Here is a 14,317-nt window from a genome sequence, read left to right on the forward strand (position 1 = left end):
ACTGCTACTGCCAGCTGTCTTTAAATCTCCTGGTTCTGGGTCACACACAAACAAATCATCAAAACGTCACACCTCTTTCTCAACCTGCTGCCTTGTGGGCAACAATGATGACCCCATATTATGACTTTGTATCTTTTATACCGTGTGGACAGGCAGATTAAAGCTGCAACCGACTTGCCTTGAACAGGCCATTTAAAAAGGGCTAGAACAGTGGTCCCCAACCACCAGGCTGCGGACTGGTACTGGGCTGCAGAGAAAGAATAAATAAGTTATTTTATTTCCATTATATTGACCATCACACTTGGTAAGCTCTTATATTTAAAAAAAATGGATTCTCTTAATAAAATCCGTCTGTTCCTATTGACGCGCTTGACATGTACCTGTTTCAGTCACGTTGTACCCCAAAAAAAGCCTTCAAGCTAGCTAAAATGAGTGGAAAACAAATGTCTTCAGAGAGCTTCTTTGCAAAGGAAAAAGGAGATGGCCCAATGATGAGACAAGAAGACCCTATGACTGCCAAGAAAAAGGAAGCTACATGTAGGGAGATGGACTGCTGTCTCCAAGTTGGCTGATACAGTGGCTGAACTGCAGCTGTGGGGATGGCGAGTGGACAACTGCTAGAGACTGCAATTGACGGTCGCCTTAAATGTAACCTTAGTAAGATGTGGAGTAGACTGGACATAAGGAAGGCAAATCAGGTGGCAATTATCCATTGTACAATTGTATTTTACTACCGTGTAATCCTATTGTTGTCGTAATTGTTTTTAACTAATGATTGTCTTTCTCTTTTGGTGCAGGCTTTAAAGGGAAGTCCAAGCCCAACTTGTTGAAGCAGGAGACCAGCAGTCTAGCCTGCAGCCTGAGGATCTTGTTCAGGATGTACTCTGATGTTCAGCTGCAGGACTCATGGCCTGATATCCAGACACGCCTTCTGCTGTGAGTTCATGATCATTAATATTTGATGCAGGCTTAATAAGATGGCTGACGTTTCATCGGAAAATGAGACAGGTTCCTCAGACAGGACCCAAAATTGTGTTTTTCAGTCACAGATTCGATGCAGGATTATTTCTAGCAGCAGGAGGGTGTATGTGGGATCTCCTTGAAATACACTAGAATGTGCGTGTTATGGTGATGATGGAACATTTCATCCAGCGCAACATGTGAATGTGCATTTTTATAGTTTTTAGACTTCAATTGATCTCAATAGCAGTTGCTTATCCTCATTACCATAGAAGCTCGTCCGTGTGTGATGTTCTGGTATAACGTGCAGGACTGGTGTTGAGTGAGCTGTTTAACACATGGCTCATATCTCATTTATTTATGAAACATACACAGTGTGCACTGGTATGCTGGAAGCTGCTACAGATTACTTTGCTGTGTTTGCCATTCAGCAGCGGCACTAGAGCAGTTGACTCATGTGTTACATCAACAATACCTATGTGTGGTGTTAATCATTACATGACTGGCGTCTCGTTAGTGATGCATGATGATGATGGTAATAATAATGATGATAATAAAACTGGTGTGTATGTGTGTGTCTCAGGGTGTGCAGTGAAGCTCTGGCTTACTTCATCAGTCTGACCTCAGAGAGCCACAGAGAGGCTTGGAATAGCCTGCTGATGCTGCTGCTCACCAGAACGCTACGGCTGCCTGATGACAAGGCAAGAACACACTGCTTCAGGACTCAAACCCTATTTGAAAACATTATGGAACTCTGGATCATAATCTTTTTAAACTGTGAGGAAATTGAACTAGTATCAGAAGTTACAGAAAGGCAAAAATACCAGGGAAAGTTGATAAAGTATACCTTACTTAAAATTACAAACAAAAATGTCTTTGACCCTTGTTACTTCTGTGTCTTTTTGAATTTCTGAAAAATGTCATTATAAACACTGTAGTGAGCTATCACCTATGAATCACGCACTTTCAGTGTGAGTGCGTGATTCACCGATGATTCATCGCAACCCATGACTCAGGTTTTCTTTTCAGGGCATTTTAGGCCACAATTGTAGCAGTTTCGAGATCGAAAACAACTCAGCAAACAGCTTAAAGCAGTAGAAAGTGTCGGTGCCATGCAGCCAGTTTTAGTGGAAAACACCAATACCACACAAACCACTGCATCAACCAAAATTATAACAGCAAGTCGACCGGTCGGCACCATTCTCTTGTGCAATGCTTGATGTCAAATTTGGGTTGTCGTAACAACAAATCATAATTCAAGGAAATTGCGTTTTAAAAGCAGCAAAATACAGCAAAAACATACATCTGTGAGGACAGAAATGGCCCTAAACCCATAAATTTAACACCCTGTTGTGAACTCTTTGGCCTCCCAGGAGCACCCACATAATCGCACTTCCTTTCTCTCTCATTTATGTTCCTAATATTTCCAAATACACTGGTTACACCGTTGGCAAATAAAGGGATCAAATTTCATACAGCATGCTCATTTAAGTTTTTTCACTGTCTGACTCTTTTCCAGTTCAAACCCCATGCCTCCTGCTACTACCCCCACCTCTGTGAAATGATGCAGTTTGACCTTATCCCTGAGCTGCGGGCCGTCCTCAGGCGCTTCTTCCTGCGCATCGGCTCTGTCTTCCACATCGCTGCTCCCGAGGTGGTGCCTGCCCGGACCCTTGCATCATAGAATATGTGGGTGCGTGGTCAGGTGTAGGGAGGAATGGAGAAACTGAAATGAGTGTCACAAGTGGACACATAATAGACTTTCCCCCTCTTTTGGACTGGAACAGATTAAAGAGGGGCTGTAATGTGTGGAGGAAGACAACAAAGACTGTAGCTTTTCTGTCTCGGTTCAGGACTCTGAAAGCACTCAAGTGTTTGCCCTGTCTTTCCTCCCTCTCTTCTTTCTCTCTGGGATGAACAGCACTGTGACCAGCACTCTGTGCTGACTGTAGTCATTCATCATCCCCCTGACTCTCATCTCAAAGTGTAATGACTAGAAATGAAACTGTAAACAAATAATTTATTGACATTGTTGCAAATTTGATGCTTTGTTTTTCTGTTTCTTCTTTTTGTTTTTTTAAATACCTAAAAGATACGGCATATCTACATGCTGAGAGCAAATGAATGATACTGCAGAATTGATGAACCTTACATTTTCCCTTTGTGAAAATCTCTTTTGGCCACCTGTGCCTGTAAGAAAATGATGACATCTGTCAGTGTTGCCCTTATTGTGAGTTTGCTGATCTAATCAAAACATGTTGTAATATCTGAACCCTCATGCATCGATGTCCATCCCAAAGCATTGCTTGTCACTTTAATGTTTATGTTCTCTCTTATGTCTGTGTTATTCGGTAGCAATTGTTAAAGAGACTGAGCCTCTCAGCTGCAGGTGAACACAAGCTGCATCTCCTACAACACTATCAAAGATCTAAAGCAGTTTTTTTTTGGGACGTCTCTGCTCGCTGTGACGCGACCATCCTGTTGTCTTTGCCTGTCCAATGAGATTTTACTGATTTATTTAACTCGTTTGCTTTAACTTGTGTTATGATTTTTTTTTTCTTTTTCAGGATTATTGTTGGTTTACATTGAAAGGTTGGTTGATAGACTGGTTTCTTAACTCTGTCTTGCATTCCTGTGTGTTGACTCAGTGAGCCTTACACTGAAGGACTTAACATGGAGTCAACTCCTCCTGGCTTCTGTATCACAACTCAACCTTCCACTAATCCATCAGTTGGCACTCTGTGGTGAAGAGATGGTTGTTTATTCCATTTTCCACACTCTTTTGTACATCTCATGGCTCATGTATTAACACCTCCCAGTATACCAACCTGCCCCAGATGGTTAGAATGCCTGTCAGTGTTTTGTCACATTCAAGAGTCAAGTTCAACCACAGAACGGTTCAGGAACGAAGCATAACCAAAACACTCTTCAACAGAGATACTGGAATCTCTGTGTCCTGGATCCTCCCGAGTTTATTCCATGCCTTTTTTGAAAAGAAGGATGTATGTAATTATTTAAAGTGCATTTAAATATTTTTTGAGAAGCATTCCTTCCCTCGCAACTATGGATGTCTACTTTTCTTCCCTAAAAGCTAGGGAATATATAAATATATATATATATATACAGTAAATGAAAAAATCCAGACTGTAAAGTTTTCAATGTAAGATACATAGAAATGAAAGTGCTATATGGTTCTATACATAATACTGTGATGTAATCTTCCGAGCATTTGGTGAAGTATCAATAAACCTGAATTCTGATCCAATCCAGTGACTGTTCATTAGATTTTAAAGCAATTAAAAGCTTTCTCATACTGAATATTTTGACTTGTCAAAGCCATACTGATATCATTGGTAACTGTTTGAATTGAAGGGGCACAACATTCAGATTTTGGTATATAATATAATATAATATTAATGAGGTAATAATACAGACTTAGAAAAATGTGTCAGTGAGTGAATAAACAAGCTGTTCTTAGAGTTAAAAAAAATGTCTCAGAACACTGAAGCTAGAAAGGTGGCAGGGTCCGCCAAAATATAAACAAAGTAATACAGTATGAAATTGTGTCTGTTTATGAAGATCTTTCTTTTCAGATAAAACTTCCTTTTTCCCCTTAAAGGTGTTCATAGGTATAGCTGAGGGGAAAACTGAATGTAGCAATGCATGTTGTTTATTACACCTGTGCCTTTCCTACCCATATCGATGCAAAATGTAATTTTCTAATGTATCTACTGTTCCCAGTATCAGCCCTGCATGTGTTTTGATACGTCACGCTATCCCTAACCGTAGGTCTGCCTCACTGAGCCGCATGTTTGTGTATACAACAGTGGTTTAGTTGGGTTGACGCAGCTGTGAGAGTGAATGTTTGGAGCAGGGATTTTCAGTGTCTCTACGGATGTCCACAGGATGGCGCTGTGCTCAAACTGGTCGTCGGCCTGCACCGCGCTAGATTTTAGGTTAACAAAGGTTACCATGGAGACCTGTCACATCCTTTGTTTTGGCCTATAAAGTGAAACAGCCGCTACGTGGAGCCTTTTAAGGAAAACGCCATGTTATTAATCTATAAACAGCGACTACACAGGGTAACAATGAAGAACGTGACACTTAACTATCAATTTTCATAATTCATGCAGGGGGCCAGGAAACTGGCTCACCAGTTAGCGCTAATAGTAGCCAGAGACAGCTAACGCTTACTTAACTCAGACTTCCGCGCTGCTAGCCGGTTCAGCTAGCTCTCATATAAAGTCGGGGGAGTGACCGGGATTGACTCGGAAATATCAGTCTCCAGTAAGAAGATTAACGTACATTTTCATCTCTATTGCATTTGTCGCAGACTATTCACGCAGGATGAAAGCTGTCATCTTTCTAGCGTGAAGTTACGTAGAGAACGTAGCTGTGGGCGGATCTGTGGCAGCCAGTACTGAGTGATCTCGGTCGGCGTTAGCCAGAAAGGCTAGCAATGACGGATAGGATTATTCCTGCCGGGGTCTGGATTGTGAGCCAGCAGACATGATTTTATGGAGACCACCCTACAAGTAAGAGTTTCTGGTCATACTACACATGTTATCTAATGACTGCGGTCATTGTGTTTGCGATATAATGAAGGAATGATGGCACAGAGGTTGGATTTTCCTCTCTGAATCCAGCTACTTTGGGAAAGAGGTCGTCGGATTTAGAGGAAGAATGCATTGCCATTATTTGGTTTTCTACTCGTTTTTAACGTCAAATGTTACTTTGTGTGATGCAAAGTATACTTGCAGATTGCAGTAAACGATGTTGCCATTGTTAATACACCCCTCGAGGTTTACATTTTACGAATATACGACTACACCTACACTGTATGTGACAGTGACAGCCATCTTCAGCAGCCTACACCTTCAGTAGCTGCCTACAGTAACGTTAGTGCAGGCGGAGATGTGTCTGGCTGGACTGCTTTGCTTAAAATATGTTTTGAAATGGGGATTTCTTGGGTGGGGGAGTCTGTTCAGAGCTGGAACAGAGGGTGGTGTCGCAAATCTGCGTTTTCATGCGTGGTGTGATTAAAGGGCTTCAGCGCAGTGTCTGTAACAGCAGAGTGGAATGGCCTGTGCTGCCTTCAGGGGCTCCCACTGAGCCCATTCACCCGTTAGTAAATTCAATTTGTGACGTGTGCTTTTGATTGGAAATATCAAAATGTTTGCGCGCAGCACATTTGAATTTCACTCAAAGGATAGAGAGGTCGTGCTCTTTATTTGTAGCTAATACAATTATCAATTTGACACCAATCGGAAAAATGAAATGTATTTCTGTGTACGGCGGAGTCTAACTATTATTGACACCGTTTGTTATATATCAGTGCAGGCCAGAACACTGATTAATTTTGTCTAGATCGAGTTTTATTACAGGTGTAGCTCTGAGTTTAAAGGCAAGCTAAAGCGAGTATTGTCGACACGAGCATTAGATCTCTGAAGTCGTTGTGCTGTTACGCAATAGGAGGGCTGGGCATGTACAGAGAGCAGGGGAGAGACGTGGGAGGAGACGTGCAAGCATACACATCGCACACGAAGTGGTCATATTGCATTCTTGGATTTTTGACAGCTTTTGTAAACACAAAGCGACAGACTGACTGACTGACAGATTTGGGACATTTTGTCAGAAGGGAGACGGTAAGCGAACTGAGGATTACTGCACGAGATTGTGTTCACCACTCCTGGTAAGGCGCTAATGCTCATATGTCTTACATATTTTTTTTTTATGTCAGAGATGGCGATCAAGATGTAAACGTGAATAAATGTTTAATCTAGGGGTTTATATCGAGACAGATCTCGCACAGCCAGCACATTCAGAGGCAGGACAGTATCGCTAACGTGCTCTGGTTGCTTTATCTATAAGTGGCAGTCCAGATTCCACAGCAATAAACACGAATACAGCTCTCACTTTGCTTCATTTGAGTTAATGTTTGAGCATCGCATCACATATGTTGCATTCAGGGCCTACATTTTGCTGTGAGTAATTGGTATTTATATAGGAGCTATGTGGTGTTTACATCAGCACTGTGCTGTTTAAAGCCGAGCCACGTGCTGGTAGCTGGGGACCATGTGGCCATTGTAAACACTGCTGCCCTGTGCTCGCTATCTCTTCTCTCAAAAGCTCGTTCGTGTACCTCTGTTAGAAAGAACTGGAAGTTTGTAGGCTTGGCGAAAGTTGGTTGGAAGCGTCTGTTTGGCCGGGAGCCAGAAGAGACTATATCGTGCCTCCACTGAGAGAGTAGTCATGTATTGTGTCATTAAAGCGGTATTTGCATGGAGAACTCCCTCCGTCCGCCTCAAATACCAATCATTAGTTGCGACAACCACTTAGCTTAAATGTCAGTACAGTTGTCGGAAACGTGGCGTTCCCAGATGATGATCAGCAGATAGTTCGGGAGGTCATGTTCCTCCCGCATGTCTCTGTATACCTGCATATAATGTTAATGACGAAATTGTGACATGAGTGACAGCAGACGATGAGTGAAAGGCTTTGTTAGGTTTTCTTTTGTTTCAGGGAGCCAGGCTCACTTAAACTCAATTACTGGTTGCAGGGTATTGATGTCAATCTTTAATGAAGTACATCTTTAACTGTAAGGTCAGATTAAAAACATGTTTGATGAGAAAAATAGTTGTTTTCCCCATAATGTTAATTAACTGAAAGCAAAATTACTGCCTCACTTGTTTGTTACTCACTATATGTTGATCCATCAATTATTTGTGATTTGTTGCTGTTTCAATTCATGAATAAGAGCTGCAACAAACAGTTCTTTATTGAATTCAATTTTAGAATATTTAGTGTTGAGTAAGTTGAAAATGTCATTAAGTACTGAATAATGTTGTACACCCCAAGGAAATGTATTCTGATTGCTGATGACACTGATTCTCAACCCTTTTCAGTTTGTATATATAATCAGAACTCATGTGAACACACATGTTGACTTTCAAAAACACACTCAATAAAATCTATTTTGAGACAAATGCCATCACTGGTACAGGCTGTGTCATCTAAAAAACATTCTAAGACTAAATCATCTTATTTTGGCATTTTCTCTCCAACCTTCTGGAGACCCGTGGCAATAAACATTTCTTATCTATTTAAAAAAATGACTGAAACAGTTCATTAGTCATCACAATAATTGCTGATTTCGATTTCTGTCTGTTACTAAATGATAATCGTTGCACCTCTAATATGACTTTATTTGTAGATTAAGATATTAAGCTTTATAACCTTACAACTCTTTTATTTTTCAGCAGCTGCATTCTCTGTTATGCTTTTATTTTCAAACAGTATAAGATTAACATCAATTTGATTTACATTGTTAGTGGGGGAGTTCTGATGTCCATGATTGTTTCAAACACATTTGCAACAACCCTTTTATACCCGAGTGCTGTCAAGGGGTTAATCCCTGTATGCAGACTGCAATATTATACATCAATGTGAAACCACAGAATTTCTCAAGGTATCCTGTAATGTGTTTGCAAGTAGAGTTTCCCACTTTGAGTTCATTAAAAGTTCACTGCATTATGAACACTGGAAAGTCACTGATATTTCAAGCAAGCCAGTTCAACTTTATTGAATTTCGTCTTATGGAAATGAAATGCAACAACTCGTTCTAAGGTTGGGAAAATGAAGAGTAAAATGTATAGTTGAGACGGCAGCCAACATCTATATTTGAGGTTACAGAAACCTTTATTTTGTCTTTAAGATGCCTGTGTGACACACACCTTCATCTAAGCAGAGTAATGTCAGACTAGAATGGAGCAGCCATGGATAATGTGTGATAATGCATTCAAACCCACCACCAACGCAGATAATCAGAGAAAAACTCATCAGTTTAAAAGGCAGTTTTGTATGCGGTGTGTGATGATGTGCTGGTGCAGATCAGCATGTTAGTAACAGAGACAACTGAGACAAACAAGGTGTTCCAAAGGTCACACTGAAGGTCAGAGGTCACTGATGAGGAGATGGTGACTGTCCAGACTGTCCCTGTGATCTCTCCTCACACCACCCCTCCCTTTGTATCTCTCACTGTCTTCTATCCTCTCTCTCTCTCTCTCTCTCTCTCTCTCTCTCTCTCTCTCTCTCTCTCTCTCTCTCTCTCTCTCTCTCACATACACACACACTGGCTCTACTATTGTCTCATTAATATCTTTGCCATCTGCTCCATATGTAACAGCCCAATTAGAGAGATGCACTTTGACCCTACCTGTCCAAATTTAATTTGAAAGTCTACAGCCATCTCCACACACTCCTCTTTCCTCTCAAACACACACATAGACACACATATAATCAGACTTTGACCTTTCATTGTCATCTCTCTACAGGACCTGAGCTGATTTGTCAGCCTTGTGTAGGTTTGGTTTTCACCCCTGAGTGTCCTCTGGATATCAGCTGACCATGGTGGTCTGAGCTTTAAGCCTGGCACAGTGTGTTCACTCTAACACAGCAAGGCTGAACAAGAGGGGAGCAGCGACAGACCAGAGCAAAGAGGAAACACATTTAAAGAAGAAATGTCACAAAACAGAGAACTGGTGGTTTTCTACATAAACTATAAACTCTCTCAGAGAAACTATCCTCTCAACCACATGGGACTCATAGAGTCACCAAACAGGACTGATGGAGGGGCGGCAGAGTCGGGTGAGGAACAACGGGTAGCGACGCACGCCAACGGGACTTTTAATGGCATGAGTCCTGGCACACCCCCAGCATCCCCTCTTCGGCAGCAACAATTGCCGTCAACAGTGAGTCTGGACGCGGTGAAAGAAGCCCTACGGGACTCTGCCAACGAGTTTGAGCTGCGGTATGCGCGCGCCTTCAGCGACCTGCACAACCAGCTGCACATCACACCGGCCACAGCCTACCAAAGCTTCGAAAACGTGATGGACGAGGTGTTTCGGGACGGAGTCAACTGGGGTCGTGTAGTAGGGCTTTTTGCTTTTGGTGGGGCGCTGTGCGTCGAGTGCATGGAGAAGGAGATGAGTCCGCTGGTGGGCAGGATCATAGAGTGGATGACGGTCTACCTGGACAACCACATTCAGCCCTGGATCCAGAGCCAAGGAGGATGGGTGAGTCTAATAAATACACAAAAACACACAAACATGCACAGAGAAGTGAACTTTGTAAGCACTTTCAGTATGATGCTTGTGCGGCCCCTTGCATAAGTTGGATAAGCTGAAGTCACCTGTATGGAAAATTTCCACATTTACTCCTTTTCCTACACTCCATAGCTGGCAGTAGCACAGAACAGTAGCCATTTAGGTCTCTGCTGATTTATTCCCAAGAGAGCAGTAAATATCTTTAACGTTTTTTCTTGGCTGCTTGCCATCACCTGCCTGGCACTAGCATTGCTTGAATATTTTGGATGGAGGTGTGCTTGGAATGACGAGTTGACACAGATCAGAAATTAGAAGTTAGAAATAAAGGTTAATCTTAAAGATGATGAATCAATGACTTGATATATCGATATGGTCTGGATAGATGGATCATTACAGCCCTAGAATCCACTGGATAATTTTGGGTCATCTGCAGCTGTGTTTGTGGTAACTCAACCGGGTATGTGTAATGAGACTTGAGGACACCTCTAGATGTGTGGTGTTTTCAGCCTAAACAATCCTTTTCCTAACCCTGTGGATATTGTTTCTTTGGCTAAACTTAACTGGACCAAAAGCACAGCATTGTCACAGCAAAATAAAAAATTTAACATAAAGAAATGAAAATTAAAAAAAAGAATAAAGACATTGAAATGTTTTAACATATCCTTGGTTTGCAGCGATCGTCATTGCCAGCTATTATTCTGGTGATTGGGTTTGTTTCAGATGTGGTTCTCAGATTTGCTCAAATGTTTTGGTAGGTTTTATGCATCATATGCCTATTGGTCAGCTGTGTTTCTGCTTGAACACATACTTTATCATTTGTGGGGTGTTGCGTTTTACTTGGGAAAAAGATCCAGGGTGTATATGTTATTCCACCATACATGTTGGGATTTATCATATGCAGATTGGCCAAGATAAACCAGCATATGAACATTTGAACTGTAGCAGCATTCATGAGATTGTGACATGGCACAGGGGCTGGGTTGGCTTCTGCAACCGGCAGAGGAGAAAATAATTCAGATTAGATATAACAGAGAAGACCTGGATAAGAGGCAGCACACACGTTCTCAAAAAGCTGTGTTTTGCTTAAATGCGTTGAAAACAGAATGTTTGTGTGGTCAGCAGCTGGTTCAGCTGTTCTCTAATTGATCAGCAGCATGGCGCTCAATGAGCTGAATCGAAGTGGGAGCTTAACAGGCTTCATCAGGGCTTTGTAGCTCTCTGCAGCCCGTCTGCCTGGGGATCGAAGTTCTCTCATCACAGGGTGGGATGAAGTCCAGAGCTTTTACAGATAGCCCTTTGTTTTACTCCGGTCAGTTGATTGGCTCTGTGCCCTTTTTTTTTTCTTCTTCCACTATCTGTCCATTTTCTCTCCCCTGCCCTGTCCTCTCTTCTGTTCTGTTCATCACCAAAGCAGCTGCCTGCAGATGAAAGCTCTGTTACTTATTTTTTTTCAGGGGTAGCTGGAGAGTGGGTTACCCTGGTACTGAAAATCCTACCGTGTGTTTGTGTGTGTGCACGTGAGCTTTGTGAGCACTTCCAGGACAGTTAAGGTCAGCTGTGTTCCTTTGTGGCAGCCGTTTGATGGTATGTAGGAGAGCGGGCGTGGGGGTGGGGATCTGCTTACATAAACACAATACTACACAGGTTTTATTTTTCATGTTAGAATCAGTACTTGTTGGTATACACAATCAAACAAAATATTATCCAAATTGCAATAAGGCCAAGTGCAATATCCAAAATGTATGGGCTGCACTTTTTTTGATTAAGTTAAAATGTTTAACAAAACAGCATTACAATGAAGTTCTGTAGTTCTGTAGTGCTGCAGAGACGCCCTGACCTACAAATCTTGTTCCAGATGTAAGAAAAAACGTTTGTTTGATACGAACCCCATCAAAATGGAAAATGAAAACTGTGATGGAAAAATGATAATTTCCACTAATCTTCAATCAGACTAAAATATCCCAACAACCCCTGAATGGATTGCTATTCAAATTTTGTAGGTTTGCACAAGGTTGCTTGTTTAGACTGAAATTTCTTGACAGTTATTGGATGATTTGTACACATATTTATATTTCCTGCAGGATGAATCATGATAGCTTTGGGAATCCTCTAACTTTTCGTCTAGCTCCACCATTTTGTCAAAATTTCCAGTTGTCCAATATGTCCAAATTCATGCAAAACTAATCACATTCCAATCTCCTAGAGCCTCTGATCTACATTGTTTTTAGTGCTAATAACAAACTTTGCATGTCAATATGTGGTAAGGGGAATTGAGAACTGAAACTGTTGAGAACCAATCCAAACTAAGATTAATCATATGCCTCAGAGTTCATCAGTTCTTTTTTTTTTTTTTTTTTTTTTCAATGCCAGCATGGTTTTTGACAGATGCAAAACAAACTCGCATGTCTCTGCTTCTGGAAGCTCGCGCAAAGAAGAAGTCATGGCAGAGAGAGGGAAAAAAACTGAAAGTGTGGCTTTATTTCATGATCTAATCACGATATCGCTAACATATGATCTAGTAAAGTTTGCACCACACAGCATGTTTTTTCTGGGACTAAAAAAAACATTACTGTTGTTATCTCTTCTTGTTCATCAAATTTAGATGATAGCTGGGTCTCAATCTTCAACAAGCTTGACTAAAATTGATCAGGCATCAATAAAGAAACTGATGAAGAATCAGACTGACATGACAAAATCGATAAAGGCATTGATATAAATGAAATCTGACCAATTATTATCCCTATTAACATGCTAACCTAAGATGGTGAACATGACATCAGCATTTTGGTCCTGATACCCAAATCACTTTTTTCGGAGATCCAGTAAGCTCTTGCTCATATACATAAGGCAAATTCAACAAATAATAGACAAAGCAATGAAGATCTGATGGTTAATCTAATTCTTCCTCCTCACTACTAATACATATTTTTACCATCACTGTCATCAACACAGTGTAATCAACACTTCTGTCATGTGTGGGTGATGGCCAATGATCTCACATAGCCAAAGTTATCAAGGCGCATGTAAACACTCCCTCAAACACCAACACACACACACCCCCGCACACACACATTCGTACAACAGGCTAAGCAATATTGGCAGTTGCCTGCCATAGCTGCTTGTGGTTTGGGGCTTGCATGTCAACGTAGCCCAGACCTGAAGAAGTGAATGACTTCATTTGAAATGTTGAATGGATCAGCATGTTGAGGTTATGGTTTCACTTCTGCTGCTGGACAACTTTGTCTTAAGCACATGATGGCCTTTCCTTCCCCTCTAAGTTTTTTATCATTCACTTTTATTCTGTTCTTGATCCAGACACATGTTGCTGGGGACAGAGCAGTGGTTTGTACTGTGTTTGTAATTCGTCGGTTGACACACCTGCCACAGGGGTAATCCCTAACTGCAGTGCCAAACTAAAATACACAATTCAGAATGGTTTACCGCTAGTTTCTTATCCTGTCTTCACATCAATCTCTTGCTTTTCCCCTCTTTGTCCCAATGTCATTACGTTCTCTTTTCAGTGGTTTGTGTGCTCAAAGCCACCTACAGTTTCCCTGAAATGCACCAGAGTCTCTCTCAGTAAACCCACACGAGACTTTGTTGTGTCTCTTTCTTTCTATCTTTTCTCTCCCTCTTTCTGCCTTCCCTCCCTCCCCCGATGCCTTCTCTTCACAGGGATGAAGAGCAGAGCCGCTGGCAGATGTGGGAACCTGAGTGAAGCTGTGAGGCAGGTGTGCCCTTAGTGTTAGCTGATGAAATATTAGTCTGCTCTGAGAAGCAGCAAGGTCACTTTCCCCCTCTCTCTCACTCTCACTCTGGTTATCGATCACTCCGTCTCCTATTCTCACTTCCCAGATTTTTAATTATCTGTTAGGAAGGATTGTGATGAAGAAAGAAAGAGAGAAAATGGGAAGTTTGTCTTTTGGATACTGTACCAATAGAAAATCTGATTGAAATGGCATAATTTGCTGATATGAGCTCATGGTAGGGCTGGTCAGTATATTAATATTACATGGTTACCTTGATATGAAACTGTATATTGTCTTAAATTTTAAAAATCGTTATAGCATTAGGGTAAGTCTTTCCTTTTCCTGTTTTTAAGGTTGCATTACGATACAGTGATGTCATTTTCTATAATTACCAGACTGTTCTACATATTCTAATACTTGTCTTAGTCATTATATCACATCAGGCCTACTAATAGTTGTGATAATATGTTGTTAAAGTACCACTAATCATCCCTACAATATCAC

General features: G+C 41.3%; 2 protein-coding genes across 3 annotated transcripts in view; both read left to right on the top strand.

Annotated features, from left to right (window-relative positions):
- Positions 1-4,225, top strand: part of arfgef2 (ADP-ribosylation factor guanine nucleotide-exchange factor 2 (brefeldin A-inhibited)) — a 29,744-nt gene extending 25,519 nt beyond the window's left edge. The window contains exons 37-39 of the mRNA XM_037103026.1: positions 798-936; positions 1,544-1,661; positions 2,480-4,225. Coding sequence (XP_036958921.1) covers positions 798-936; positions 1,544-1,661; positions 2,480-2,644 — 422 coding nt within the window. The 3' untranslated portion in view covers positions 2,645-4,225. The remainder of the gene's footprint in view (positions 1-797; positions 937-1,543; positions 1,662-2,479) is intronic.
- Positions 4,226-4,886: 661 nt separating this feature from the next.
- Positions 4,887-14,317, top strand: part of bcl2l1 (BCL2 like 1) — a 34,184-nt gene continuing 24,753 nt past the window's right edge. Inside the window, exons 1-4 of one of the 2 annotated variants that reach the window (XM_037103796.1) lie at positions 4,887-5,042; positions 5,294-5,495; positions 9,294-10,034; positions 13,740-13,760. In XM_037103796.1, coding sequence (XP_036959691.1) covers positions 9,480-10,034; positions 13,740-13,745 — 561 coding nt within the window. In that variant the 5' untranslated portion in view covers positions 4,887-5,042; positions 5,294-5,495; positions 9,294-9,479 and the 3' untranslated portion in view covers positions 13,746-13,760. Of the gene's footprint in view, positions 5,043-5,293; positions 5,496-9,293; positions 10,035-13,739; positions 13,761-14,317 lie in introns of those variants that run through there. The other variant, XM_037103795.1, reaches the window with a different exon arrangement.

The sequence above is a fragment of the Acanthopagrus latus genome, chromosome 7 (genome assembly GCF_904848185.1).
Source record: "Acanthopagrus latus isolate v.2019 chromosome 7, fAcaLat1.1, whole genome shotgun sequence".
In the NCBI taxonomy this organism is placed as follows: domain Eukaryota; kingdom Metazoa; phylum Chordata; class Actinopteri; order Spariformes; family Sparidae; genus Acanthopagrus; species Acanthopagrus latus.